This window comes from Cinclus cinclus, chromosome 3, assembly GCF_963662255.1.
Source record: "Cinclus cinclus chromosome 3, bCinCin1.1, whole genome shotgun sequence".
Lineage (NCBI taxonomy): Eukaryota > Metazoa > Chordata > Aves > Passeriformes > Cinclidae > Cinclus > Cinclus cinclus.
Window position 1 is genome coordinate 33,362,981 of NC_085048.1, and position 24,804 is coordinate 33,387,784.

The window sequence follows — 24,804 nt, forward strand, 5'->3', positions numbered from 1 at the left end:
ATGCTAATGCTCAAATGGCCATAAACTATAGGAAGCTCCATGTAACTTTGTAGCAGCCTGCATGCAATGGCTGCATCACAGAACTAAAAAGCCCTACCTACAAACAGATCAGTTTCAAAATATCAAAACCCATCAGTCCAAAACAAAAAGGAAAAAAAAGATAAAAATAGCAAGTTTCATATACAGCATAAACAGTTGTTAAACTGCCAAATGTTCCAATTTAGTACAGAGAAAGAAAAAGAAAGGGGAGAGAGGGAACACTAAATACATGGACAGAAATAGAAACAGAATTCATTTTATCATATTTTAAAGAAAAGAAATTTCAATTCAATGAAATAAAGGTTTTATTGAGGTTTGGGGGCAATTAGCCTTTTTCTTTTTTTGGTACTTATTTTTACTAAAGAGCATGAGATGAAGATGATGCGTAAGGAATGAAAGATTATTATAATCTAGAATATTGCTCAGAGTTAAGAAGCAATCATTAGCAGCCATGCAATGAACATCAAAATATAATCACCTGAAAGTTAAGACACATAAATTCGGTGCTGCAAAAGCCAAGAACATCTGAAAATACCAGTTTTTATTCTTTAACCCTTTACAGCACATGTTGAAGGACTCACGTTTTTCTGCAATGGCTACTTCACAGATTTCTTTGAGTCTGGATATAAGAAGCTGGTCTGCTACCACAAGAACATTACATATGAATTCCACATTTTGAGAATCTGGAAAACAAAGCATCATGTAAACACCACAGGCAAATCAAAAGCAACTATAAAACATACAGCTTCAATGAGATTTTACCAAAGCACAAATATAATGGCTTCACAAATTTTGATGGGATTTTCATAGCACAAAGAATAGCTTAGAAGAGCACGAACAGTCCACTTTTTGAAGCACGAGAAGGTTGGAAATGGAAAGCTGCAGTTTGACAAACTAAACAAAAGGTAAAACAACACCTGAGGTACTGCTGTCCCCTCAAACTCTATAAAGAAAGAATCAAAATTTCTGATTTTTTTTTTAAATATAACTCCAACACAAGCAAATTAAGTTTTGAATTTCTATTTTAAAAATATAAAAATTGCAAGAGCTACAGTTGAAAATATATTAATGGCACCTTTTATGGCAAGAGCTTCATCTGTATACAAGTAATCCACAATTATCTGTAGTATGTCAGAATGGATGGGCATTTCCAGAGCTGAACAGGTAGCCTAAAAGGCAGGAGTATTTAAAGAAAAAAAAAAAAAAAAAAAAAAAGAAGAAACAGAAAGAGTAAGAGAAGCTGACTACTTGGAATAAAATACGAAATTGAGGCAATAACTATACTAAAATAACTCAGATTGAGGGTCACATTTTCAAAGTTAAACAATTACTTAAGCATTCGTACAAAATCTGTCCAAGTTTCTCAATCAAGAATTGATTGTAGCAAAGCAATTAAAATCTGTTCAAACTTCTGAATAAATATCCATGAAAAAGTTTAATGTTTGATCACTTTGATAATCTACTCTAACAATCCTCTTTAATGATATTACTTTACCCACAATTGCCTGAAAGCAGAACTACAGGAATCCTCTACACAAGTACTAAACAGCTTTCCTTTCAAGGTCAAAAGATTTAATGAAATCACAAGTTCCTAAAAAACAATACTGAAGTAGTCACTACTGTTAATGTCTCTGAAAATAAGGTGCTCATCAAGTCCTACATTTGAAAACCATCCTAACCATTAAGGTAAGACTTTTGTAAGAGCAAACATTTGCCAGTAAACCATGTAACTGTCACCATTTGTGTTTATGCAACATCACTGCTTAACAACTTTGGTTTACTTCAGGTGGTACCCAAGTAAAGCTTCATACTAAATACTTCATATTTTGCTTTAGAACATGCTACTGGTACTGACATATTTTCCTTCTAAGGTTTAAAAACCTCTTACGGACATTAAGATTTTTATAAACATCCTTTTATAAACACGCTTCCTTCATAAAATATTTACTTACAATTTAGGTTGATTAAGATTTACATACAGCATAATAGGCAACTTATGAACTACATACTATTGATATATAAAACCATGATATAACTGGACACTCAACACTTAACTCCCTAAATAAATTATTTGTCTCACAGTATTTCAAGTATGTTCTCTCAGGGATGACTTAGGAAAAGACAACACAGCAATCTGGAGGACAGGTGAAGCTCTGTTTCACAGCAGAACAGAACTGCCAGTACTTCACCAGGCTCTTAATGTATTGCCAGAAAGTTAACAAATTTGAGGAACTCCTGCACATTGCTTTAATTTTCAGTCTCAGAAAAATGTTCCTCCACTTACAGCATTCCTCTCTTTCCATAAACATTATCAATATTGCTCAGGTAGTCCAATAGAGGAATTTAGTGAAATTACAATGTCCAGGAACAACCAGGGCATTGACATGCAGCTGGCAAACAGGAACCAGGACAAATTAAAGATCTACATCTTTTGAAACAGCAGTTGGTGACTTAGTAGACTAGTCACTGATACCCTCTATTTCATTTCACAGCGAAATTCAGCTGGAGTTCTACAAACTGACCTCAATCCTGTTCTCTCTTGCACTCAGTCCATATGACAAGCTATTTCAAACCACATGCAATTTAAATTGTACGATCTTTTACAGAAGAAAATGAAAATTCATCAAAAGTAGTATTCCATAAGAACAGTCCAGTCAGAGTTTTTTATAAATCCACGACCTAGTTCAAATGAAACCCTTAAAACAAAGCAGTAATTTTCTTTGATACACAGTATTATATTTGTTACTCTCATTTAATACATTATCTCAATAGTACAAATACAGAGTAACCACAAATGCTGCTTGTGGGGCTTTTTTCTTGCTAACAAAATCAAAGAATCCAACCCTTCCTTTTCCCCAGTATTTAGGATATAATAGGAAAAACTGAAAAGCTGTCACTTATTTGATGCAAAAAACCATACCACCACACATGGTTTTGGAAAACTTACCTCAATCCATGAGCTGCTTAACATGCTGTGAAAATAATCTGTAAAGAAAGGCATTTCAGTTCAAGATGCAATAAAATGACAATTTAAAAAGACAATATAATTATGTTATATAAATATATATATATAAAAATACACACACATACCAAGTCTTGCACAAAGTACACACTTATGACATGGGAATTCCTTTCCATCTAAAGATTTCAGGGTGACATCGCAGAGGTATGAACTAGAAGATATTTAATAGCATCAGAACTGTATTCAGAACAGCTACGATTTATAAAACTTATAAATAAATGCTTACTTTAACAAGTTAGGTTTTATCCTTTGAAATAAAATACGCCTGAACTTTAATAATACCACAGAACATGAACCCAAAAGTACAGGCACAATACTTTCAAAGGGAGAACTTTTTGTCCAAAGATGAGGTTTAAAAATTCGATCTGAGATAATTCCTTCAAAACACAGTCAATAACTGTTTCAAAAATGCTATGACTAAATAAATTAATTATGGTTACTTTTAGTCAATCTTAAATGGTCTATGTCAAGTGGTCTATGCCTATTTCTTCAGTATCAGGAAATACCATAGGCCTTGATGATTCATTGAATGAACCTGAATTCTGTGAAAAAGTGACTTTCATGCAATGTTGCTTTTCCTATAAAAATAAGCTATTCAGGTATAAGTAACTCAATCACATCAATCAAAAATTAAAAAACAAACATCAACTTGGTAAAAGCACATTAGAAAACATACTATTCATTTGCTTATTTCCAACCTATGTAGTCTTACAGTCACTGAAAGCAGATTTACAGAAATCAAGTTGCTTTTGACTGGATTACCCATAACATTTCTCCTGGCATTAGCATTCTATGACACTGAGTCCACAGAACACATTAAGGTACAGTAGAAAGAAACAAAGATATACCACACATAATCTATCCCAAATTACTAATTTACAGATCAAGTCTATAAACATCTACAGAGAACTTCCAAACCTGAGTTACTATGACAGAGAAAATTGCACGCCAGAAGTTAAAATGCAGACGGATCAACCTTAGCCCACACTTAATAGGTAAGGAAATGATGTAAGAGGAATACGGTGGGGTAGGGGAAACATGATTTAAAAAAATTACCATTTCTTCTGATTTAATTTTGGTTTGTTCCCATTCTTCTTGTTCACAACATTAATTTTTCCATTCTCTAACCTTACTCCATCCAGCCTGCAAATTATTAACATTAACAATAAGCAATACAATTAGCATACAGTTCAAAACACTAAGAACAGTTTCACAAAATAACAGTACTTCAGTGGGCTCATATGGTGAATAGGAAAATGAATCATCATACAAAAATAGAAAGAGCCAGTTGTTACTTGAAAAGTCTTCAAGGCAGATGTAAAGTGTAACTGCTATTCTTTCTACATCTTAGATATGTATTTATTATCTTAGATGAAACCTATACTGTATAGTTAAGGCCGAAGTTCAATACTACAGCATCAAAAGTCTAGAAGTTAATAATCTACATTATCACTACCAGTCAGGAAACTGAGCAGAAACAGTTGGGAAGAGATGCAAGTTCCAGCACAGGCTTTTTTAGCATCCTAATTCATCAAGAAGGCTTGTGAATGGGATGTGAGGACCACAGGAGTGCTGCTGGCAAATTACAAAGTAATACACCTTTAAAGGCAAAGTACCTTACCAAGGAAATGTTATTTAGGAACTCAATTTTAGCAGCAGCTTCACATCTTGGCTGTGCATGCAAAACGTACAGTGAAGAAAACTACCCTGAAAAAGCTAATTTCCCTCTTTTGAAAGAACAACTGCAGAAAAAAAACCCCAAACTGATTAAGGCAGTTCTACAGAGACATTTGATCTCAATTCCATTTCAATCTTATTTGTTCCACTGTGTAACATAAAAATTTCATCAGTTGAACAAGAATTTAACTTTGCTTTGTGCTGTTTTATACTAAACATGTTTGCTGTCTGTGAAAAAACTGCTAGACTACAGATCACTGTACAGAAATTAGACAGTTCAAAACACCGTCAGATCAGCTGTTTCTAACACAGTAAATATTGATGTTTTATGACAATCTTTCTGGAAAGTCAGATGATTTACATCAGATACCAAATCCCACAGAGCTCAAGCCTTAGAAGATACTGTCATGATTTAACTTATCTGGCTAAAGACCACATACTCACTCACTCACTCTGCCCTCACCACCCACCACTGGGATGGGGGAGAGAATTGGGGAAAAAAAAAAATAAAATCTGTGGGTTGAGATAGAGTTTTAATAGGGCAGAAAAAGAATGGAAAACAGTAATAATGCTAACAGAATGAGTAGATGCAAAACAAGTGATGCCCAAACAGTGATGGAATAGCTCACCACCTACCAGCCTGAAACTCTTGTATGTACCAGAAATAAGCCCAGTCAGTTCCTAAGTAGCATCCCCTCATCATCTCCCCCTAGTTTCTATTCTAACATTAGTGTCTTAATTTCTACTACTGTCACAACAACTAAAGTTAGATCAGCTCCATGGAGAGCTCATCAAAATAAAAATGAATTTCCTTTCACCTACCTTCCACTTAAATTGCTGAGCCCAAATTTCTTTGCTGCATTTTGCAACATTTTAATGAGGTTAGCTTCGTCACCAGTTTTGCCTTTTTTAGGTTTGCTCTTCTGTTTTTCATTTATAACTTGCACTTGATTATTTCTATAAATCTCAAATGCAGACTTTCCATTGACATTTTCATCAAAGCTCATTTTGCTGAGATTAGAAATTAAAGTATCTTGGTATTCATCTGATTTTTCTTTGTATGAGATTTTTGGCTTATAACCGTGAGTCAAAAGATCACAAGTATCAGTGTATATGAACTGCAGAAGGTATGCAAACAGATCTGGATGGACCTTCTCAATTACATAGAGATCACAGCCAACAGCATCTTCATCTTTACGGTAGATGTCTGGAGTGTCTAGCTGGTTGTCACTGGAAACAAAGAGCTTCTTGAAGAAGTCAGAGCGTACAGACAGGATGTATTTGTGCACGGGGTACATTCTTGTGCCAATCTGGAAAGTCACATCATGGATGCTGTCCATTTCATCTGTTTCGTCTAACAGTTTGCCAAAATCCATTCCAAAACTTGATAGTGACACACTTGGAATTTCATAGAGACTAGAAAAAAATTAAATCCATAATCAAACACTATTTATAACCATCATCACATTTTACACAGTATGTTTAGTGAAGAAGATAACGATTATTCCAGTTGGTTTCTTTGGCTTTTCTCTTACATTGCTGCACTGCTCAACATTTCTTGTTCCGTTCTTTACAAAAATAACCAATAATATGCTATTTAGACAATTAAACTACATAAATAAGACCTGTCTAGCTTCAGTATATAAAATATTTTGCCTTCATACTGTACCAGTATTATCAGAACTATCTCATTTTTCCAACATGAAAACACAGAAATTCTTTCTGTATTTCATATTACAAACTAAAGCAATAAGGAAAAAAGGCTAACGTTTAGTTATTTATCACAAATGTTGGGAACTATTATGCAAACATTATTATGAGAGCATAAGAAACGCTGTCCAATATTCTATTTATTTATTTTACTTCATACATTTCTTTCCAAACAAACAAAAATTCACTTGTCACTTTTATTTAAAAGCTGATTATTGGTGATTACTGAAGGGGTGAATTTCTCAGTATTTAGAACTCAGAGCATGTTAGGAAATACATGGCAAATGCTTGCCTTAAACACTTCAGATAAAGTACCAATACTGTCTTTTATTATACAAATACATAAACTGAGGCCTTTGGATAACTTCAACATAATTACTAACAAAAGGCTGTTCTCTAGCAGTATGGACAACTGTATTTACTGTGAGTTCTGTATGAGCCAAAAATATATTTGGAAAATGATTATTCAATTCCAATCACACACAAAAAAGGAAAAATTACAGCTGTTGTTATCTTAAATATACCTGGTTTTAGGATCTGACTGTAATACAGCAAAATTGCAACCACTAGGATCAGTGGCAATACTGACAGCTCGGTGGACAAAATTCAGCTTCTGAAGTCGAATTCTTTCATACACACTGTTTGTATCATGCTCACAGGGCACATCACATGAAGGATGCTGAAGGCTCGATACAAGTTCTGTTAAGAAAAAGTGAACACACATCACAGAAAGATCCTGCTAATTAAAATACAACTAATACAATAAAAAGGCAAGATTCTGACTTCTGTTATGTCCATTGATGGAGTAATTGAATGAGGCTAAACCATGCTGAAGGTTTCAGCTTGCTTATTTACAGAATATATAGGAGGAGAGCTGACAGTTTCACTTAAAATCTTATCCTGTGTGAGACAGATATATTCTTGCAGAAAAACAAGCTATACTTTCAGCAATATGAGCCAAGTTAATAAGGTGGAAGTTGCTTTGGACCCTTCATTGTGCCCAGCTAAGGGACTGGGAAACAGGCTTCACAGACTTAGCAGTGCAAGCAAGTTCATGCTCCTTCTTTTGCTCAATTCCAATTCTCTTAGGAGTTATCACCTAATATGCGACAAGATCATTAGACCATTGTGCTAGCATTATTCTTCAGAAGTATTTTTCTTCCTAGAAATCTCCACCTAAAGGGTAACTAAAAGCTGCAAAGTAAATCTTAGTATTACTGAGAAGAGTACAGTAGCAGTCAATGCTAAAAACTGTCAGTCACAGAGGAAGGAACAAACTTACCACATAATACTGTTAGAGGCTGTGAAGATTCAATTAAACTTTTTTACTGATTTAAAAGTACTTAAAAACCACCAAGAAATCACAGCTAACCTTTCTTTTCTGAGCTTTTTTTCCATTCTTCCAGCCACTTCCCTGTAAAGGCTTCGCCATCATGTGTGACAAACATTATCTCATTTCCATTCAATGCAACATCAGACATGAAGACTTGCCGGCCATACAGCCAGCGACACTGCTTCATGGAGTTGTTAGATGACTTCCAACAAAACACCTATAATATCAAATTTTTAAAGAAAGAGAAAAAAAAATCTTCATATCATTTAAAAAGCAGTCACGTATTACACACTTCCATTACTTTTTCACACACAAGAACATGCCAACTCAAAATTGCTTATAAAAGGAGAAAAACATTCGTCAAAATTTTAGGATAAAGTGTTATGAGCATCTCTTAGAGAGAATCCACAAGTAAAACAGGGAAAATCTATCATGATATCAAGATCCATTTGCTCATGGAGGGCATTTGAAAAGTTTCTCTGAATACTCAAATATCTTCACAGCAGTCATCCATAGGACAGGTTTTACTGACATCTCGACAAGGAGAGTAAAAGGTGTCAAGCCAAGAAATAAGCTTTATCAAGTTCTTAATTTACAGATTTGTCCATCCAATTTGTTTTTAAGTCAGACAAAATTCAAAGCTAGCACACTGGAAATTTAAACCATGTCCTTTTAATTGCTTGACAAGAATGTCAAATTTCTCTGTACCAGTCAAGGTCTGTGCTGGATCACAGAAAACTGGGATTTTTGGGCTTTCTGTGCTTTCTGGCACTGACCCCCAAGAGAACTCTGCTTTTGACCTGAGGCCTTGGAGAAGGCTTCCAAATTTGATTGATGGAGTTAAGAGTCACTGGCGTGTAGTTGAAATAGAAGTGTGTGATTTCACATGGTGAAGAGTTTTAAATTTGAGGTTTTTATAATATAGTAATAGGTATGGGACAAGATGGAGGATTTTGGGTGTTGTCTCCTTTCAGTGTTCTTCTTCCTTCTTCATGGTTTCAGGTAGTAGTTTCTGGTTGGACAGTTAGTGCTGCACTGCGGGTCACAGGAGTTTCGTTACTGGGTCAAAAGTATAAATGATATAGGTGTTAATTCTCTATTGGACTCTTTAGCTTCAAGAGACCTTGTAGCTAGCTAGATTCACCTCCACTTTGCTTGCTTTTAGCTGGTAGCTAGAAGCATTGCTGAACTCTCTGTACTTTTGGTAAGATTTAATAAATAACCAAGCCCAAACACGAGAAAATTCATCTCCTTTGTGTTTTTAATCCTGACTCCTGAGTGAAGACAGAAGAAAACTGCAGACAAGCCACTACTTAAGTGGTGCAAATACCACCACCCTTTACAGGTTTGGAATGGAGATCATGACCAAATACAAACTTCGAAACTCTCAGGAATATGAAGCACTGCATGTACAGCAAGACTCCAACAGGGTACACTGTACATGCCTGAAAGACAGCCCCAAGCACAGTAAAGCCCAAATGTGGCATTAGCAGTGCTAAAGTCAGGCCTTCACTCTCCCAACTGAAGGACCTGCACAGGTCTGTTAGCACCTACATAAGGAGGGAACAGAAGAACTTGAGTAACCTATTTCCTTTCCCATGCCTTAAGCCCTACAAATCACAGAACAGCTGAGATTGGAAGGGATCTCTGGAGGTTGTCTAGTCCAACCTTCTGCTCAAGCAGCACCACCCAGAGCCAGCTTCCCAGGAATATGTCCAATCACCTTTTGATTTTGTTCCAAGGTTATGATTTCACAGTTTTAACTGGCAACCTGTGACAGTGCTGGACGATCCTCAGTGCTTCCCCACATTCAGATAGAGCCTCCTCTCTTTCAGACCACTCCTCTGGTGCTGGCTCTGGGCACCACTGAGAATAGCCTGGCTATATTTTCTTTATGTCTTCTCTTCAAGTATGTATATACAGGATTCACCTAGTGACTTTTATCTTCTAGGCTAAACAATACTCCCTTAAAGAAAGTGCAATCAAGCCAGACCAGGAAGCACTGATTCAGGAAATACAGGTGTTAAGATCCCATCCCTCTCCTTACTCAATAATTTATAATGCCTGAAAGCACTAAAGATCCCAGAACTTGTCAGTACTCAACATGGAAAGATATGAAATGTACATGGACATTGTTCCTCTGATGCAGGAAGATCAAGTAGTTTCTTATTGCTAAAGCAGAGTCCCAAAGATGTTGGCAATACAGATGCCAGAGGTTACACTTCACATGACCAAATACTGAATTAGAAGTTTATAATCTCTGGGACAACTAATGATTTAATAAAAATATAACATCACAAAACGTAATTCAGCCAAGTGTAAGGACAGACACACACACTGCTCCTTATTTTGATATACAAGCTCTGTTTATAACATTCTTAAAGAAGGCCTTCCAGTAGGAAAAGCTTCTTTGTAAACACCACTAGATGGCAGTGAAGGTTGAGATCTCAGCGGGCAGCTCGAGAAAAGGGAAATGTAGGGTCCTGTAAACCAGTACTTAAAAAAGAGTAAGGGAAAAAACAGTAAATTCACCGTGGAATTCCAACTCTAAGACAATAGAGCGTGTACACTTAAATACTAAATGATTCATCAGTGCAAAAGTTTGACAATAAAAGAGACATTTAATCTACAAAACAGCCATGTTTCAGCAACTTCTGAAAGGTATAAAGGTGTCTGGAGCAAGTGGGGTGAACAGATGGGAAGGAAAAAAACAACAACAAAAAGAACCTGAACGACATACACTATATAACCACTAATGTGTATGTAAAAACAAAGTTCACACCTTCACAAAAAAGTCATTAGAAGTCCATAGATTTAAAAATCAGCTACTATACATTACTTCTGTAACCTTCCCACGGCCCTAATATTAAAAAAAAATCACCAGCAACTCCATAGAAACAAACTGATTGGAGAAAAATAAAAAGAGCTTTTACAAATATATTAATGGCAATAGGCAGTGTAAGAGTAACATCGGCCCATTACAGGGTGAGGATGGTCACCGCCCAAACAGGGACACAGAAAAGGGACAGGTGTTTAACACATCCTTTGCCTCTGTCTTCAAAGAGGGGGTTTCAGTGCCCTGAGCTACAGGACCATGACTATGAGAATGATCAACTCCCAATCAACCCTGAAACTTGTATGGGATCTGCTGCTCCAGCTAGATCCCTACAAAGCTATGGGGCCTACTGGGATTCACCCAAGAATCCTTAAAGTGCTGGCTGATGTCATCCAAAAGCCATTCTTGATGTTTTTTGAGCAGTCTTGGAAATCCAGACAGGTTCCAGCTACTGATGACCATTGTCCCAGTTTTCAAGAAGGGCAAGAAGAGAACCTCACACTCTACAGTCTATCACTCTCACTTCAGTGCCTGGTAAAGTTGTGGAGAAGATTATTCTGGGAGGCGTTGAAAAACACCTGAAAGAAAACCTGGTCATTGGTCACAGCCAGACACAGCTTCATAAGGGGAAAGTCCTGCTTATCAAATCTGACATCCTTTGATGAAAAAGTAACCCATGCAGTCGACCAAGGGAAGCCAGCTAACAGTAATCCTTTTGGATTTCAGCACAGCTTTCGATATTGTTTCTCACAGGATCCTTCTGGACAAAATGTCCAGCACACAGCTGGATAAATACATCATGGGATGGGTGAGCAACTGGCCCATGAGTTGGACACAAAGGGTTATAATGAATGGGGTGACATCAGACTGGTGACCTGTCACTGCTGGGGTTGTTCCATGGGGCTGCTCAGCCCTGTGCTCTTCAACATCTTCATGAGTAACTTGGAGGCAGGACAGGAAGAGATTCTGAGCAAGTTTACAGATGATACAAAACTGGAAAGAGCTGCTGACTCCCTCCAGGATAGGGAAGCCCTGCAGAGAGACCTTAACAAATGAAAGGCTGGGCAGCCACCATCCACATGAAGTTCAACAAGGGAAAGTGCTGGATTCTGCACCTGGGATGGGCAACCCCAAAGGTATGTACAGACTGGGGAATGAGATGCTGGAAAGCAGCACCTGAGGGTGCTGGTTGAGAGCAAGTTGAACATGAGACAGCAGTGCTCTGGCAGCCAGGAGGGACAACCCTGCCCTGGGGACATCAGGCACAGCATCACCAGCCAGGCAAGGGAGGGGATTGTCCTGCTCTGCTCTGAGCTGGGGCAGCCTCACCTCCAGTGCTGGGGGCAGTTTTGGGCACCGCAATGTAAGAAAGACATTAAACTATTAGAGAGTGTCCAAAGGAGAGCACAAAGATGGGGAAGGGCCTTGAGGGGAAGCCGTGTGAGGAGCAGCTGAGGGCACTTGGTCTGTTCAGCCTGGAGGAGACTGAGGGGAGACCTCACTGCAGGGACAACTTCATTGTGAGGGGAAGAGGAGGGGCAGGCACTGATCTCTGCTCTGGGGTGACAATGACAGGACCCAAGGGAATGCCTGAAGCTGTGTCAGGGAAGGTTTAATACAAAAAGATCCTTCACTCAGACAGTGGTTGGGCACTGGAACAGGCTCTTCAGGGAAGGGGTCATAGCATCAACCGTGACAGAGTTCAAGAAGCACTTGGACAATGCTCACAGGCACCTCGTGTGGTGTTGGATGTGGACTTGAGGATGGATGGTCCTTTTTAGGGCCAGGAGCTGGATTGGTGATCTGTGTGGGTCGCTTCCAACTAAGCATATTCTATGAATCTATGAAATTAATTATTTTCTATGCATTATTTCTTCCTGTCTTATGCTTAAAAGCTTGATCAATCATTATGCAGCCTGCTACATAATTGTAATTATGACAACTTACTCTTCCAGCTTCATCCAGTGCCAGAATGCAAGTCTTTTGACCCCCATTTTCTTTAAGATGCTGAGTATCTACTTTATATTCCAAATATCCCCCGCTGACAAGAACTTTTTTAAGGTTCAGCTGTCTGAAAGAACACAAAAGGTTAAATTAGTATTTCCTATTGTGTACTTAATGTTGGTTCTATGACAGTTACCTTTTTCATTTAGACAAGCAGCAAAAATATAAAGTCAAGGCAGTGACACTGAAAAATTACTTATGTTTAGTTTCATCCTACTGGTACTATTAACATAACTGCTAATATTACAGCAGACTACAACTTTTGCTTGTTTCTAAGTATATCACATTGTATATTTAGAAGTTTTACACACAATTCCATGAGTGAAAATCAGTAGATGATATAGCTTTGATTTCATTATTACAAAAATTTATTCAGCTGTTTGTATTAAAGCATCTATCCTATCCCAGCAGGTCATTTCTCAGGGGTTTAGCAGATCTTCGTTTTTAGCTGATCAAAATCATACTCTGATTTCCTCTTAATGGGTTTTTAAAATATCTTTGGTAAACAGCAAGTGGCACCGTAGTCTCTTGCAAAAAAACAAACAAAAACAAAACACAAATGAAGAAACACACAAAAACAATAGACTTAGTTCATTATGAAAGAACTACAAATGAAGAAAACACAGGGCTATATTTTCTGTACTTCATGCACAAAAATCTTTAAAATAGCTTGCAAGTATACTACTACAGTGAAATCTTCCCCTATTGTTCTTCATGACAAATTAGAAAGTAGCACATACTTTGAAGCTATCTTTTTGCACTGATAGTCTGCAAGTAAATAAATATCTCCTCTTTCAGAAACACATACTGTAGCACCATCACTTGCAGAGACCAGGGACACAGAGATGTCTTTATGGTGTAGAGCAGAGACTTGGCGGGGTGCAGTTACACATTTTTCTCCATTAGGATCCAGCAGATAACCTAGAAAATACAACACACCCCAAAAATTATTTGCCATTCCACATATTGTGCACTTAAAGGATACTTTATGACACTACTTTGAAGAACCTTTAAATTCCAAAAGATTTTTTAGGGAGTTGGATAATTTGTCTTCAGAATATTTAGACAGATGAGACCCACCACACCTACTTGTTAGTTCACTTATAAACACCCAAAAACCAAGTCCTGATACATAAAAATGAAGTAAGGCATATTCAAGAGGAAAGCTATTTAATGTGGTGGTACTATGCTTTGACTCCAAAAAAGGAATATTCATTTCATCACATGAAAATTCAAGGCAATAGAAATACCACAACACTGGCATAAACTACAGATTATTTTGGACATTGGAAGACAAAAAATAAGTTTGTCAAAAAAACTCTCTAACTGCACGTAAGCAGGCAGCAGTTACAGGAAACAGAAAAGGTTGGAGCTGTAAGGCAAGATCTCTGAAAACATTTTGAAAATAAAATAAAAAGAAGCCATTGCTGCTCTGCTGCAACAAGAAACCTAACATCAGGAACACATATATGGCCTAATCCTGTTTTGTGTGCAGAGCACTTATGCCTGCACCACAGATCAGGGTACACACATTGAGAAACTAGCAGCAGAGCTGCCTCTACAGCTGGAAGCAACCCTGCCACAAGACAGTGTAGGGCTATGCTCAAACATCTTATGGGGGCAAGATTTACCACCACAGGTCCACCATGGTGCCCAGCTGACACAGCTAATATCACTTAAGATTCAGTTACTGTCTCTCTGTAGTACTGGACTGGGCCACATGCTAGCCAGAACTCAAGCAACCACAAAAAAAAGCTTATATGATGGGTGCATATAAAAAAAAAGGCAAAAAAACCCAAGAAGATATTCATTAGTAACATATTTCTGTGACAAAGACAAATTTTTTCACATACCTTTGACACCTTAACACAGAAACACAAAAAGAGCTGGAAGCTGAGGACAGAGCTGATGCAGATTAAGTACTAAGTACCAGAGATAGCTAACAGTTTTGTCTGCACATAGACCCAAAACTGGAAAAAAAGCAAATCCAAACCACTATAACAATACCTGTTTATTAAAAAAGATAAAAACAATTAAAATGCCCCATTCATACAACAAATTAAGTTCACTAGTTGGTAATATATTTTTAAAAGGTTCTTTCTTGATTTCAGAATAAGAGAGTTAACTGAAGATTCTGGTAATGGTATTGCTGAAGAAAATCTAGATACAGGCGAGTATTTCACTTTAAAAAGTTAGTACAGAAAACATTATCAGTAGCATGTTTAGAGTGCTTGATGAAAGAAGGCCGTAGGCAGGAGAGCTGAAAGCTAGTTTATAATTTATTAAAGGAGTGCCAGCCAGATTGCTGGAAGGAGACAAGCATGCCTTGGAGTAATTTCCACCACAAACAGTGATATTCTGTTTCCTCAAAGTCTCCAGCAGCAGGATGACAAAAGATGCATGGAAGGTAAAAGTTACATATATAAAGAGTTCAAATAAGAGCTAAATCTGACTAGCTCCTACCATCTCAAAATGTGAAAGTAACTGGTAGGAATGAAAAATATTCTTTGAAGAACTGTGAAGGGATGATGTCATCAGATTGGTTAAAAAAAAAAAAGAGAGAGAGAGAAAAAAAAGCTTCACCCAGGCTTCTGTTCTAAGAAGCAGATGACAGGTTAAGCATGAACAACATCTTTCAATGGTGGGGTTTTACTTTCAGAATGCTTCTACCTTACCTAGTTGGCCGCCATTCAGCCCCATGGTATACACTGCTTCCTTAGTCCATAGCACAGTATGGAATCTGCCTGCAGCCACTCCAATCACCATTCTACCTTTCAGGTTTTTTGCCTGAACCTAAGCACAAATCCAAAGTACATCTTAATATTAAGTAACAACAGGTGAATTTCACACGTACAAACTTCTGACAACATTTAACTCCTAAAGTCATTAAGAATGAAGCACTAATATCAATTCACATATAGTCTAATAAATCAGGTTACTTCAGAAGTTTGTCAAGTGGCACAATATTGTACTAATGACAAAAAGAATTAAACTTTTTGTATTATCTAGTCAGAACTGGAATCGAGTCTCCTTAGGCTGTCTTCATACATAAGGTGTTGAACAAGACTGAACAAGACATGTATAGCACAGCCACAGAGGACCCAGGTGCTGCAAAATGTCAGCTAGAAGTTTAAACTTGCAAGTCCTAATGGCCTAAACACACTGTAGAAAAACTACACTACTAATTCCACACTTCACATTTAACTTGACTTTTCCAGATTAAGATGATAAAACCACAGCAAATACCATGGATATAGAGCTGTCATTACACTACTGAAGAACATATGGTACCCCAAAACACTATCCTGTTGCATTTTGGCCAATCATTCTTTTTTACTTTCACAACACTGATAGTGCCATGTTGTTCTACTTCAGATGAAGTTAAAGCTTCTGTTTACAAAAAAAAAAAAAAAAAATTAGAGATTATGCACAGAAATATAGTTAAGTTACTGATGTCCATACTCCCTCTTCCCTGTCACTACTCTTCCCAAAGCACTGACTCCAGTGCTTCCAGCAAAGGACATAACAATCAAACCCTGAGAGCCATCATCCAATGATTCAAAAGGAATTAAGAGCATGATTCTCAAGTGATACATACCTATTAATACTACAGAACAATTTGGGAAAGAGGGAAGTAAAGGATCTTGGCAGTTACACCGTGTATCATACTTCACACTACAAATTTTGGTATTGTTCAGGTCACAAACTAAGACATTTATTAGAACACAGTTAAGATCTGAGATGTCAGAAAACACAGAACCAATATTTATCTGAACTCACATTAAACTTCACTGTTCTGAAAAAGTTTAGGAGTTATTTTTATAGTCTTCACATTTTACTTTCTGTTACGAAAAACAAAAGCAATACCACCAAACAATTAAGCTTTGAATGATGCTATTTTTACCTGTCTAGGAACACTGCAATTAGAAGGAGGAGGAAGAATACCCAATTGATGGAAAGTATTCAAACCAAATGTGTAAACATATCCATCTTCTGTTAGAACAACAGTATGATCCTTAGCTGCAGCTATCTGGGAGCACTGATGACCAGTTAAGCCTTCCACAAGTCTTGGAACCTGAATGAGGAAAAAAAAAAAAAGTTGATATAAAAGCATATTGGTTTGTTACTAACCAGTGGCCACCTATGAAACTCAAGTTACACCAACAGAAAGTCATGACCAAACATTAAAATAAAGATAAAATGCATTTGAACACACAACACATTCATTAACATAACAACCACATCCAGTGCAGTAAGATGAATTACTTTCATTTGAAATGCTATCAGGGAAATGTACTTGCTATCACGGGAGATGAATTCTGTTCTGAAATTAGATTGGAAGCTACATCTTCAGGACAGCTGAAGAAATATTAACTATCATGTGGTATTTTAAATACCACAAACACTAAAGCTATATCCCTCCAATGCAGGATAATCCTAATGAAATTTCACAGAATAAGGAAGCAGTTCTGTATCTTTGAGTCTTCATTCACTCTAATATGACTTCTCCTTTATTCAGCTATGTAACATCACAATTTTGGGAAGCAATTTGAAAAAATACTAATTTACCAGAATTACTTTAAAAAAGTAAATTTGAGCTCCACTCTCCACTACATCATTCAGCAACAGAATATCAAGTTCTACCAGATATTTGATATTAGAATTTTTTAAAAATTACTGTGCTGCAAGATAAATGCACACTATGAGGTAGGATAAGATGCTTAAGCCTAAAAATTGCATTGTCATCATACCTTAGTCGTCTCAAATTTTAGTTTAGTGCATTGCAACAATGTACTATTCAAATTAAAACGACCAGTGACTTTTACTTAAGTTGCATAAGTCTAGTAAAAAGTAAAAAACCCTACCATCCCTCTTCCTGCCACTACATATTCACAGTACTGTACTGCTGTTTCTCTGTAAAAAGCCCAGCCAAAAATCATTTGCTTCCACTTATCTAGCATCAGCTGGCCTTTAAATCAACTCAGCCATAACACAAGTTTGACCACAGCATCTAGCTATCTGAAGTTAAAGTAAAACTAAATGCACATTCCTCTACTCTCTGCCACCTCACTATTAGCATTGGAGAAGTTTTTCTGTTACTTGGTGGGAAGCAAGGGGTTTGGTTTAAAATGAATGGTAAACTCATTTTGAAAGCATACTAATAGAAACTCTAATTCCCTTCTTAGACTTGCTGTTAGAAATAAAAGAAACATCATACTAGACTACAAGAAATAACACAAGACAGCAAGACAGCATACCAAGCATGTTTGTTCATCACCATGACCCAAGCGCCCTCCTTGTCCATGTCCACATGTGTACACTTGGCCTTTGTGGGAAAGGAATACAGAGTGGAATTTGCAAAGTACCACCTGAAAAAAGAGCAAAAAAAAAAAAAAAAATTGGATGGAGAAGAGGCAATATAGGACAAATTAATTTTCCTGGATAATCTGAAAACACCTGCTGTAAGTACTTTGTGAAGAAGTTCTGCTTTGATAAAGATATGTTCATGAAAATACAAGTAAGATACCGGTATTATATCATAGGACACATAAAATACTTGTTTTAAACATATTACGTACTGCTTTAACCTACTTGAAGAGATGAATAGTTTCATTTTATTAAAAGAAGATCAACCATAGCCCCACAGGCTAACAGAAACTCAAAAGAGTGAGTCTTAAGGTCCACGATGCTGCCTCAGAAATGCCAAAGAAAACACGTTAAGGCCACAGCACAGATTGTCTGCCCTGAATGTTTGCTCAAGTTTTCAAATATTCTCAAACTGAAGTCACAGTAAGTTATTAGAGACAAAGATACTGCTACATGAAATGCACTTAACAGCATATGCTGCTTTGAACACAAGACGCATTTTAATTCAACATGTACCAAGCATATTTATTATTCCACTTCAGTTCAGTACTGGAGTCGCACAGGAAGTCAGCAGCTCAAAACAGCTATGGAAGTATCAAGCTTTTAAATGTATTTAATGATATACAAGCCATATATCCAAAGTAAATCATATAAAAACCCCTGTTCCACTCACCAAAACAGAGAACCACAATTTCAGTAATGGTGATTGGGGCTGCAGTGATGTAAGGAGCTGGGCAGAGAAAGGAAGGCACCAAAATCTATTTTTTCCATGGAAATCTTCAACACTTCATAACTCCTTGGTTACTTATTCCCTCTTACACACCCCTCACCAGGAAATGTGCCCACGTAATACGTTAAGGATACCTGTTTAATATATACACCATTCCGAGGAAAAAGGTCCACCAATTCAGGATGATGTCTACCCTGCTGGCCACCATGACCCAAAGTAAAATTTATATTGTTTCCCCAGGTGTAGACTTCCGTGGGATCTGTAATGAAAAAGATCCTCTCTGAAGCTTGTAAATTTACCAGTGTTGCGCACATTGGCTTCAAAAAACAACTGCTATTTCTACGTAAAAATTAAAGAGGTATTTTTTTTATTTTACCTAAAACTGAACTTCAAAAACATTTAATATTATTAGTAAGTTACCGTGACAAGATATTCTGTAAATATTGTACAGATGATCAACATTAGTATCAGGCATCTCACAATTTATGAAATCCCAATTAAAACTAGAAAATATTGTATCCACTGGTACATGTATTACTACATTGTTGAAACAAATGCAAAATGCAAAATACAAATTAGACTATTTCATTTCTTACCAGTTTTCTTGAACACCACATGGATAGGCCTATCTTTCATCACAAGATCCAGGGCTGATAAGCCTTCTTTATCCTGAACATACAGACTAACGCCATGCTGAAAGAGAAGAGAAGTAGTTAATTTTAACTGCACAGCTGGAAGTAAACCAGGTAAACCTTTAAGGAGCAAAGCACATCTTTAATTGAAGTTTAATACTGATAAAACAAAACATTTAGATTCAAGTAAACTGTAAGCAAATTTTTTTTGCAATAAGACCTAAAAACACTGTAAACCTGGTCTGCCATGTATACGTCTTGTTGATATATTAACATGGATTTTATTGTCTCAACACTGACTGTGTAATAAACTGTAACCAGCAAAACACAAAGGAAACAGATGTGAAGATAAAGCACTGACATCTAGGAATGGCAAGTATCCACCAAAAATCAATTTACCAGCTTCAAGGGATGCATTTTCTTAAAATGGCATTCTACAGAATCACTTTTGACAAGCTAGAAAAGTCATAAAATAAAATAAAATAAAATAAAATAAAATAAAATAAAATAAAATAAAATAAAATAAAATAAAATAAAATAAAATAAAACTACTACTACTTTGAAAACAAGCACTAGGGAAGGTTCAGAGGCACAAAGCATAAACAGGTCATTCTTTTAAAACTTAAGAGAAACACAATCTCTGCAAACATTGTTTTCTCAATACAAAAGAGTGCTGCTACAGCAGCACTGATTTTAGGAAGGAAGTCAAGTGCCATCAATCAATTCCCAAAAGTGAAGAACTCCAGATGTCCCCAAGTAGAACCTAATGGCCAACACAGCTGTACCTGTGTACCTGAGGTCATGGCTAATACAAAGGAAACCTTATAAAACCTCACACTTAAGGGGCAAACACATTAAATAAAACTTTCCTTGGAAAAACATTCCCCAGAAGAACAACAGCACAGATTCTCTGAATTATAAAGACAACCCTAGCACAGCAGGGCTGGGATTATTACCATATGACAGAAATGACTGACTTATTTTTATGACTTAACAGATAGCTGGATAGTCTTCATTTTGGAAGTTATTTAAAATATTCACAAGCAGAGAGAGGCTGCAGGGATATTCACACCATCTGAATTTGTGAAAACAAACTCCAGTTGCTGAGTGGTACATCTTGTAGTTAGATATAGTCTGAGAATAAGCCAAGACTGCCTCCTGCCCACAGCACAAGTCCATCATCCACTAGTTTAGGAACGCAGGACCTGATTCTGGAGCTAGTACTGTTTAATATCTTGACTAACAACCTGGATGATAGGCTAGAATGCTGCTCCCTCAGCAAAGGTGATGATACTGGACCAGGAGGAGTGGCTGATAAGTCAGAGGGCTGCGCTGACATTCAAAGGGACTTTGACAGGCTGGAGCAACAGGCTGAGAGGAACCACAGAAAGTTCAACAGAAGGAAATGCAAATCCTGGCCCTGAGGAGGAACACGGTGAACTGGTAAAGCTCAAGGCTGAATGACTAGAAAGCACCTTAGGACTCAGAGCTTCTTGTAGACCACCAGATGACCACAAGCCAGAAAGCTCAGTGTTAAGAATGGTGAAAGCATCCAGGGCAGCAGGTGGGAGTGCTGCCAGCAAGCATTACTCAGCACTAGCAAACCACAGCTGGAGTACTGGGTTCAGGTCCGGACTCCCAAACAGATAAGGACATACAGGAGCAAGTTCAGCAAAAGACCATGAAGATAATGACTGGGGCATCTGGCATTCAAAGAGAAGCTGAGAGAGCTGAAATGCTTAGCCTAGAGAAGGTTTGGAAGGGGGGAAGGGGGCAGCATACCTTATCATACATAATAAATACTTGATTGGAGGTTAGAGGTAGGGATCACAGGGATCACCAATACCCAGTGACAGAAAATTGAGTACAAATGAGCAATGACTACAAACTAACATGTAAGAAATCCTGTTTAAATCTAAAACAAAACATTTTTACTGCATTGATAGTAAAATATTGGAACAGAGATGTCTGATGCTCTGCTCAAAATCCAACTGGACACACTCATGGGCACCCTGCTCTAGGTGACCTTGCCTGAGCATGGGGGCGAGACTAGACAACCTTCAGAGACCTCTATCTCAGCTATTTCATAATGCAATTCTATAATCAGTTTCTGCTGTTGCTACCTTAAGAACATATCCTTTTTAAAACACAGTACAGCAGACAGATTTCAGTTAAGGAACTGGAAGAGAGAATACCCTCCATGAGCTGTTTCTGTTCTGCTTCTTAGAAGAATATCAGCAGAGTGGCTAGCAAAATAATCTCAGTTACTTATGTAACTGACAGAAAAACAAAAAACATTGGGGAAAACCTGTACCAGAGAAGGCCCCATGTAAGCAAATATCAAAGATGCAGATATACACACATGCACTAGAAGACTGAATATGTTTTCATATATCATGTACACAGTTTCCAGTTTTCTAGAGAACAGAATGATACGTCCAATGCTTATAAAAATATCTACTTTTTTTAACCTTAATGAAAACTTCCCCACTCTGCAAGGGGACAGCAAATGAAAGAAATATTTAAGAGTTATCAGACCTTCAAGAATTAAAAATTACCAGACCCACCATCTTTCTGTTTAAAGTCTTGTACAAAGCAGAGAGTTTTGTCTACTGGCTAGTCTGTCTAAATGGCTAGTCACTATAATTTTAAAAGACTGCATTTAAAATGAAAAATTCTCTGCCTTTAAAGGTTTGGTTTTAAAAAACCCTGAACCACAAATATTTCATTTTTTCACATGGTTAAAGAGACCCTGAACATCTCAAATAAACATCTCTTCCCTTTGCTGTACTTGTGAAAGCAGGAACAGAAGGAAGACCAATCAAAAATATATACAACTTGTTAAGTGGATGGGAAGAAACAGCAATTTTAAGAAAGCAATAAGGGGGACTGAGCAAAAAGTGCTGGTTTAAATACTAATGAAAAGGAGATTCACGTAATAGAATACTCCGTATCGTAAATTTTTTATCTGTTAAAATGTAAGATCAATTTCTAATTACAACTCAATTTTCCTTTAACTCAATTTTCCCTTGTTTTATGTTCTCTAACATCAATTGAAACAATTACTGCAGGGTCTATTTTCAGAGTATCTTTAGTCTAATCACTCTTTATTTTTAAGAACCTGAGCCTGATATCACCCACACAAACAAGTTTTCAATAAAGTCCACAATTCATCAGGGATCCTTACTCAGTGCTGAATTCTGCATGGGCAAAGGCAGACATTTGTATGAACAGAGACAACCTTTGAGTAAATCAATGCACTGCAATCTGAGCACAGTATTAAGACAAGCCTCAAGAGGCATTCAGCCAAGTTTAAAAACACACTTTCATATATGCAATAAAACTCTAAAAATTGTAGATGCCAAGGAAAACTACAGTTGCAAATCACTCACCTTCAGTAATGACAAAACACAATCAATGTATCCATAAAATATACTTCTGTGTAAAGCTGTCCATCCAGACTCTTTGTCTTTTGCCAAGAGATCCACTCCTTTGGTCTCAGCCAACCAGTCCAGCACGCCTTTTTTGCCACAAGACGAAGCAAGATGTATAACATTTCTACCAAAGGCATCTTTGATAGTTGCAGCATTGTAGCAGTAAGAAGAGAGAAAGGCCTTGATCTGACCTTCACTTCCTCTGGTAACTACAGAAATAACATCCAAAGCATGCTGTAGAGATCGACACTTTGAAGTGCACTCTGGCATGTAAGAATTCATCTTCACTTCTAAAGCTGCTCTTCTCCTTAAGGGGAACAACCCTTCAGTGTATCAAGGCACTCCAATTCAGTACACAACACAGTGCCTTAAGAAAAATTGTAATTCCAAGGATGTAAATCCAAGTTTATTGAGCTGCCATTAGAAATCTTTGTACTGTTATGTTTGGCACTTGATTCAAATAAATATTTATAAATATATATTTTTAGAAGTCTTATTTCACCATCTTATATAACAAATATTCTTGTCCATAGAAAATTCCAAAAGTGAACTACCTCTAGCGTGCAGAGGGGGATTCCCCCTCCACACTACCTTACTCTTCTAAAACTCCATAATTGCAAGGGAGACCTGAAAGAAAGCAAACCACAACAAATTAGTAAACAAAAGCATATTTCCCCTGCAACAGTACTGATTTAACTGCATATCAAACTAGCAAGTACAGGACAAGACAACGTGACAAGGGCTGACTGACTTGCCCCATGCCATCTGAGCTTATACTCAGACTTTCAGTCAAATTAAGAAAGCATTATACCCTTCCCCAACCCAGCCTCCAAAGGCACCCCCTACCTTTCTTTGACATAAATTGTTTAGGCCACAAGGTAAACTAGATCCAAAAAAGTTTGCTTTCCCAACCTCAGGGTCCTCAGGATCCTGACTGTTTAGTGTCTAATTGTATCATTACTTTGTGATCAGAAAACAAGAACTGAACTAAAGGACTGGGTGGGTGGAGAAGCCATCCACCAAAATCCCCTCACCTGTTGAATCCACCATGGCTAACAGAGGCATTGTCAGTAATGTGGTAGAAAGAAGGAGGGACCACCAGTCTTCACAGACTAATAAAAGGATCCTGTCCCACTTTCTCTTCCCTGGCCTGAATGCCTACCCATGTGCCTACTAATTCTAATCTTCAGAATCAATAGGAAGGCTCCCCTCCACCACTCCCAGAGTTCCTCACAAAGGTGGGACAGAGGATTGCATCAAAGCAAATAAAAGCAGCTTGTACAACAGACATGAATTCAGGCTGTCAGCACTCATGCAGCGCTAAGGTCCAAAGCTCCTGAAACAGGCAAGAAGAAATGAAGGTCTAAGTTGGAAGGGTTAAGGGAGAAAGAAGAAGGAAAAGGAAGCAAAAATAAGAATTCTTCTTCATGAAAATATATTCACAGTCTGGGGCGCACAGCACATCTGCTTAGCTGTGCAAGCTTATCTTTAGCATATACATCTTTCTCTGGCATCCCTTTTCTCAAAATCAAAGGAGGCCTGACAGAAGCACTCATCTAGCCTATGAAATGTGTGCAGTTATAGTCAGAAGTGTCACAAGAAGTGCACACTGCAGTATAAAAATCACACATGAACCCAAAAAACAGAAAAAGTGAACTACATATATCTCTATGTATATCACCAATTTAGTGTGAACTATTAAGACCCCCCCCAAAAAAAATCACACTTCAGTCTTCCAGACAGAATTTTCAAACTGAGTGAAACAGTATTCAGTACATGGTTTTGTTTGCTGTGCAAAATGTAATTTAAAGTTGTTCTACCCACAAGTAAAATATTCCAAGAGAAGCTGAACAACACCATCCTGAAAGCTAAAGAAATAAAACTAAAAATGTTAACAAACCCTCAAAGTGGGGAATGGGGGAGAAGGGGGGGGATAAGCAGGGGCATCTGTGAAAAAAAACCAAACAAAACTCCCCCATCCTATTAGTGTAGCAGTCATTATAAATGTTAACATCCTACT

General features: G+C 37.3%; 1 protein-coding gene across 3 annotated transcripts in view; it reads right to left on the bottom strand.

Moving 5' to 3' along the window:
- Positions 1–24,804, bottom strand: part of IBTK (inhibitor of Bruton tyrosine kinase) — a 53,412-nt gene that overhangs the window by 22,261 nt on the left and 6,347 nt on the right. For all 3 annotated transcript variants that reach the window (XR_009933051.1, XM_062489836.1, XM_062489835.1), the window contains exons 2-17: positions 22,743–23,411; positions 19,315–19,411; positions 18,853–18,977; positions 17,880–17,990; positions 16,526–16,696; positions 15,297–15,414; positions 13,362–13,542; positions 12,565–12,688; positions 7,821–7,998; positions 6,973–7,147; positions 5,561–6,154; positions 4,118–4,204; positions 3,130–3,212; positions 2,987–3,024; positions 1,115–1,208; positions 621–722 (exon numbers count right to left, since the gene is read on the bottom strand). Coding sequence is in view for 2 of the 3 variants with exons in the window: in XM_062489836.1 (XP_062345820.1) it covers positions 621–722; positions 1,115–1,208; positions 2,987–3,024; positions 3,130–3,212; positions 4,118–4,204; positions 5,561–6,154; positions 6,973–7,147; positions 7,821–7,998; positions 12,565–12,688; positions 13,362–13,542; positions 15,297–15,414; positions 16,526–16,696; positions 17,880–17,990; positions 18,853–18,977; positions 19,315–19,411; positions 22,743–23,066 (2,602 nt within the window). In the remaining variant the exon portion in view is untranslated. The remainder of the gene's footprint in view (positions 1–620; positions 723–1,114; positions 1,209–2,986; positions 3,025–3,129; positions 3,213–4,117; positions 4,205–5,560; positions 6,155–6,972; positions 7,148–7,820; positions 7,999–12,564; positions 12,689–13,361; positions 13,543–15,296; positions 15,415–16,525; positions 16,697–17,879; positions 17,991–18,852; positions 18,978–19,314; positions 19,412–22,742; positions 23,412–24,804) is intronic.